Source organism: Drosophila teissieri, chromosome 2R (assembly GCF_016746235.2).
Source record: "Drosophila teissieri strain GT53w chromosome 2R, Prin_Dtei_1.1, whole genome shotgun sequence".
Lineage (NCBI taxonomy): Eukaryota > Metazoa > Arthropoda > Insecta > Diptera > Drosophilidae > Drosophila > Drosophila teissieri.
This window is the reverse complement of record NC_053030.1, coordinates 21752512-21758636: the sequence shown is the minus strand read 5'-3', so window position 1 is coordinate 21758636 and position 6125 is coordinate 21752512. Positions and strand designations below refer to the sequence as shown.

General features: G+C 49.0%; 2 protein-coding genes across 2 annotated transcripts; both read left to right on the top strand.

Moving 5' to 3' along the window:
- Window positions 1-1962: 1962 nt before the first annotated feature.
- Window positions 1963-3233, top strand: LOC122614043 (60S ribosomal protein L22). The gene is given in 3 exon segments (XM_043788504.1): window positions 1963-2088; window positions 2141-2662; window positions 2665-3233. Coding segments are annotated over 2 exon segments (921 nt in total). The 5' UTR covers window positions 1963-2088; window positions 2141-2142; the 3' UTR covers window positions 3066-3233.
- A 1123-nt stretch (window positions 3234-4356) lies between these two features.
- Window positions 4357-5728, top strand: LOC122614243. Its single transcript, XM_043788776.1, has 4 exons — window positions 4357-4411; window positions 4896-4983; window positions 5041-5145; window positions 5201-5728. Exons 2-4 carry the CDS (start codon window positions 4967-4969, stop codon window positions 5658-5660), a joined length of 582 nt encoding a protein of 193 aa, XP_043644711.1. The 5' UTR covers window positions 4357-4411; window positions 4896-4966; the 3' UTR covers window positions 5661-5728.
- Window positions 5729-6125: the final 397 nt, after the last annotated feature.

Genomic DNA, 6125 nt, shown 5'->3' with positions numbered 1-6125 from the left:
AATGGTTTTATTGTGAGATCTCCCATTGATTCGCCAAACTTTTCTAGTATTAGCTTACTTATTTACATAACATAGATCATTTTAATTGCAACGCAAATTCCCGGTATAAATCAGTAATTTCAAAGGCATTTTCCGCCCCTTCACTTTGCACTGACTCTGCCTTCTCAACTCCTCGCCAGATCACTGCCCACCTGATGTCGAGGTGATCGATGTCCCTGGACAGCCGCTGCCATCCATAACGAGGCAAACTCCCAGGCCAGAGACGCCTCCGCAGCGCCAAACCCATTTCCATCCGCTTTCCATCCGCCCATTTGCTACCGTTTAGCCAGATTGATTTCGGGCCAGAAGCCGCACGACTCCGCCGATCATTCCTCCCACTTTTCGCAGGGGGGGCGGAGGGCCGTCACGCCCACCGCTGCAGTTTTCCCATCGCCCAATCGCCCAATGCCGGGCCCATCAATCAACTTCGAGTGCTCGCAGTGAGCGGGAGGCACTCCACTTGCTCGTACCTGCCTCCGAGTCCGCGAGTCCCGTGTCCCTAATCCCGAGTCCCGAGTCCCGAATCCGCGAATCTCCAAATCCGCGAGGAGGACGCGGCAAGAGGTTGCGCCTGGGAGCGCTTTCGGTTGTAAAAATCGTTTCGGCATCATTTTTCATATCCGCAACCGAAACAAAACCGCCAAAAAGAACCAAAGCCACCAGAAAACAATATCCAGTCGGCGGCTGGGAAATCGAGTAGCATCCTAACTGCAGCGGCTTCATGCGGCGTTGGATAAAGAAATGGTATGAACCCTTTAAATACCCTAAGGTTACTACTTTAATCATTATTACGATTATGGGAAGTCTGAATTGAATGTACCAAAGTTGCCTTAAAACTCACTCCTTTGTTTCTTCTTTTATTATACCAATGCCAATGCCAAAAGTGCCAAAGCATCCAAGTGCTAATACGCTCTTCCAGGGTATGTGTTGGTGCAGAGCTGGGTATGGGTTAAGTTTCGGTGGCCAGGGGTGCGTATACGTGATCGCTACATTTCTTTGGACTTCAGCTGCGCTTTGTTTGCGCTGCTATCGAAACCCCTGCCCCGCCCCTGCCGCCATTCGTTTTGAGCCTTGTTTGCTCTTGGCAGTGGCGTGCGAAAGAGACGGCTGCAGCGAGGCAGAAAGAGACGGCGCGAGAGAGACGGTTTCGATGTAGCGCGAATTTGTTGCAATTTCTCATTGTCAGCGAACGCGTTCGCCGGTAAATTTTGATTAAACGCTCCGCGGGAATTCACTTTGGCTGCACTTTTTGTTTTTATTTTTGACTTTTTTTTATTTTGCCTGCCGATAGGAGGTGGCATCTCCCATTCCCCATCCTCCATCCGCCATCCACAAACCCAAATCCCAGTTGGTGGCCAACTCTTTCATTTGAATTTGATAAATGGCGCTCGTTGCAAAGCGATATGTTATGCAATTTAGGGGTTTCCTTTTGGCTTAAAAAATATTGAAGCGATAGCTAAATGTTTGTACAACTCGGAAATAAATGAACTGGCTGCCAAAGAGACAGCGAAGTGATGAGACTTTAATCAGGCTTTCGCAAATCAATTTGAGAGAGCGAAAAGGCGCTATTTCATCAACTTACCAGCTTGGTAACTTAACTCGATTAAATCGATTTCGCTCCTCGACAATACCCTGTAATAAACGTGCTTAAAAGGAAGCAGGTATAATATAAAAATTACAAATTACCGAGGCGAGACAGCAAACAAGGCCAAATTGATCCCTGGCCGACAGGCGGTAATAATAATTTCGTGCCAATTAATCAGCGTTAAATCAGAGCGTCAACATCCCCACCTGCTCCGCCATCTCCTCACTCCGCCTTTTTGCACTTGAAGATTTCCTGTTTTTACAAATAGGCCGCCAAAGAGAATCGAATAATTGGCATTCGCATTCTGCGTAAACGACAGTCAATTGGGAGTAAGGTCACACTGGCCGAAAATGCAGTTCGTTTCTGATTGCAGCATGACTTGGCCACTCTAATCCTTTTCCCCACCAACTTCAACGAAGGAAGTCACGTGCTGTTCTTGAACTTTCGCTACTAATTTCTTACTGGTAAGTTAACAAAAAGAATAAGTTAAGCATGGGCTCATAATTCGCCATTTAGGAATGAAATCACAGACTCAGAAAAAGAATGCCCCCAAGGCCAAATCGAAGGCTCCAGAGCCGGCGAAGAAAGCCCCAGCCAAGGTGGCTCCTGTAGAAACCGCCACTGCAGCCGCGGCTCCGCCTTTGTCCACGAAAAAGGTGGCCAAAGCTCCGGCTGTGGCTCTGAAGAATCTCGGGTTGGCCATGAAGGAAACGGCTAAGAAGGCCAGCGAAACCGCTGACCAGAAGCCAAAGAAAGCGCAGACTGCTCCTCGCAAGAACCTGAGCCAAGTGCCGGAGCCAGTTGCTCCGGCGGTGGACACCAAAAAGAGAGCGGCGCCTCCTGCACGTGGCAACGCGGGCAAAGCCACGGGTGCTGCCGCCAAGAGGGCATCCCCGGTCCAGGAAGTGCCCAAGGAGCCACCTTCCACGGCACCCAAAGCAGACAAAAACGAAGTTCCAGCCACCAAAGTGGCCACGGCCACTAAAAGTGTCGGAAAGAGCATTGCTGCTCCGGCAAAGCAGAAACCGAAGCCAAAAAGGCCAAGAATGTGCTGCGTGGAAAAAGGTTGCCCAAGAAGAAGATTTGGCAGCGCTTTGTGATCGACTGCGCCTGCGTGGCCGAGGACTTGATATTGGATGTCTCCGACTTCGAGAAGTACCTGAAGACGCACATCAAGATCAAGAACAAGGTCAACCAGCTGAAGGACCAGGTCACCTTCGAGCGGGCCAAGAACTCCGCGCTGATCATCCACTCCGGCGTGCACTTCTCCAAGCGCTACTTCAAGTACCTGGCCAAGCGCTATCTGAAGAAGCACAGCCTGCGCGACTGGGTGCGGGTGGTGTCCACGGCCAAGGACACCTTCGCCATGCGCTACTTCAAGATCCAGGGCAAGGACGATGACGACGACGTCGAGGACAACGAGGGGGAAACCTGTGCCTAAGCCAAAGATCACATTTTGCTGTTCAATGTGTAAACTTCTAAAATTTGTCAGTATACTACTTGAAGTTTCACTAGTTCTGCATGCTTTTCATGCAACTTTCGCAAATGTATCTTGAACACACGATATTCAACCATGAAATATCAATAAAAACTAAAGACCCCAGCCGAAGCTCCAGCGTTCCCTTGAAGAACCTAAACCTTTTGTTGTAGGGGCAGGTAGGTAGGAGGGAGCCATCCGACTTAAACTTGGCCGCTTGACATCTCGGAGAGGGGCTCGAGTGGCATTCGTCATGTTTTGATTGGGAGGAGCCAGTCTTGTTTTCTTTGCCTTTTTACGCTTTTGTAAATACCTCAAATTGCACCATTCGATGGGATTGTGGACTGTGTTCGATGCCAGGCGGCTTAATTGCTTCGCTGTGGGTCTGCCAATTGGCCAAAACCATGGGTGGGGATGGGGATCAGAGAGGAGGAGGGGCTGTCAGCAGTTGGCCTGGCCGTAGGTGGTCCATAACGAGCTAATGAAATGCGAATCCAGCCGAAATGCGAACAGCCGAGGAGTAGTGAGTCAGTCAGGCAGCTGTCAAAATCGAAATCAACCTGAGCACTCGCAGGTTCGTTTCTTCTTTGCGTTTCGACTCTGGGCCTGGCCCAAAGAACACAAAGGCTGGCTGGCAAAATATTCACATACAAAGCGAAAATGAAAATAAACATAAACGCCATGCAAATCGTATGGTAATTGCTGTCATCGCCGAGTCTTGTCAAAACGGGTTGAAGTGTTTTGTAAATGCCAGAAAAAATTAAATTCCAGACATGCAGACGACGAGTACCAATAATAATAATAATAATGTAATAAGGGGCCTGCGATCCACACGCGATTATTATTTTGTCAAATGGCAAAACAGCGAGAGAACAGCCTCTGACAAAAGCCAAGTTGAAATTGGTAACTGGTAATTGGTAATTGGAAAAAACCCGACAGCCAATGGTGATTTAAGTTAATTTAACTAACACCCATAGTTGATAGATGTCCAGCCCATCATAGGCCACATAAAAATGCTTTAGCACGTGTTAATTAGCATTAATGCCATTTTATTTAATTAATAGTGCACATTTTTATGATGTACTCACTCCCTTCAAAAAGCCCCTTTAGTGGAATGCATAGTATTGAAATGCAAATAGCTGGCATTAAAGCACGTATTAATTTTGAACACCTGTCAGTGGCTTATTAATTGGAAAGCGAATCCCTTTTGACGTGGAATGTGAACCCTGTGCCCAGTGGCAATCCAGTTGGCTTTTAATTGTGCGTCAAACATTCAGATCCAGAAACTGGTGGCACTGAACTCGATCCTGGTAGGTTGATCCCTGTGCTCCTGCTCCTGCTTAGGCTAATTAACACATCGATTACATCGTTGCGCGGACAGTGTAGCTTGCAATTGATGGGCTCGTTAAAGTGTCTACCATGAAGTGGCCTTCTGGTCTTGGCCACGCCAACTGGTTGGGTCTATTTTTAGGGCCGGCTCCCGCGAGGAGGAGCAGGTGCGACTGCCCATAGATGAGTTTCTTGGCCAATGCCAACTAGTTGGCATCATCATCATCATCTGAAGATTGCCATCTGAAGATCGCCATCCAGTGGCGGTGACAGACGGCCTCCGGCCGCCAATATCGCTTACTGCCACACAATGGCTAGCCACGCTTCTGGCCACAATTTGTTGGCCTTAATCTACTTGGGCAAATATTCGTTCTTAACGCCACTCGATGTCTTTGTACCTAGCTCAACTTTATTTTATGCCTTTTTCCCAAGCCAAGATATCACTAACACCCTTTGGCTCTTCAGCTTCACGGAATCTTTGCAGCTCATTTGACTGGCGCTTTTCTGCTCGAACGCTTGCGGGAGTCTATTTCAGAATGTTGGAAGGCGAAAGGTGATTTTGTGTTAGGAATCATGTATGGTATGATCTATAAGCTATTGATTCCCACAGTTCTCAAATCGAAGGCAGCATGGTGGGTCTCACGAGTACCCACGGCGTGATACTGGCCACTAACTCGAAGGACTACGAAATATACCTTCTAGATGACCGCATTTAGTAAGACGCGTATATCATCTGCATTCTCTTGAAATAATATTTGTATACCTTACAGCTGCTGCGCCCCTCATGCCGGCATCGATCGGAGAATAGTTCTGGAGGTGAGTGCCCAGGTGGATCACCTGACCAGAGATCGCGGCCAGAAGATGACCGTGTCCCGGGTGCGGGACATGTTGTGCGGCAAGTACGAGTGCGTCGATGCCGCGGATGTGCTGCTCGCTGGCCAGGACAGCATGGGCCTCCACCTGTACAGTTTGCAGGAGCGTGGCGCCTCGCGCAGGGTGATATATGCCGCCAAGGGCAGGGACTCGGAGGACATTGTGTCCTTTCTCACGCACAACTGGAAGGAGTCGCTGAACCTCAACGAGGCCGAACAGCTGGCCAGGAAATCCCTGAACTGGGAGCCCTCGGAGATGTGCACCATCTACCGGGCCAGGGAGATCGAGGACCAAGATGCCATCATGGACTTCGATGCGGACGACATGTCCTCCCAATCGCCGAACAGCATGTTCTAGATCCACCCATCTGGTTGTTAATCGTATCATTTCGACTCACTTTGATATAAATGATGCTCCAATGCCTCCACTGTAATTAGCCGCATTTCTCAGCGTTTTGCTAGTTGGCCGGGAACAGATTAGCCGCTCCTCCCACTGGAAACGATGGGCTGCAGCGGCAGCTCAAGTGATTTATACTCCGCCGACCTGGCCCTGGGATAATTAATAATGATTAAAAGCTGGCGCCCATCAGAGTCCTTGTAAGCGCTATTCGCATGAATATATAGCTCTATATAGATCTCCACTAACCAGATCGGCTCGTCTGCCTGCGGGGAAGAGGCGACGTCCAGCTGTGCGGATTAACTTGAATTTATATGTTGTGGCGGCATTTGAATAATTTCATATTCGAGCTGGCAATCGGGATCTCTATCTTGCACGCCACGCCCCCTTCCTCCTTTCCTTCCTTCCCGCCCATCTCCTCCTGTG

Bases quoted from the DNA above. Each gene is read 5' to 3' on its own strand.
- LOC122614243 (XM_043788776.1), top strand. The intron at 5,146-5,200 runs GTAAGACGCGTA...TATACCTTACAG, and splicing joins CTTCTAGATGACCGCATTTA to CTGCTGCGCCCCTCATGCCG.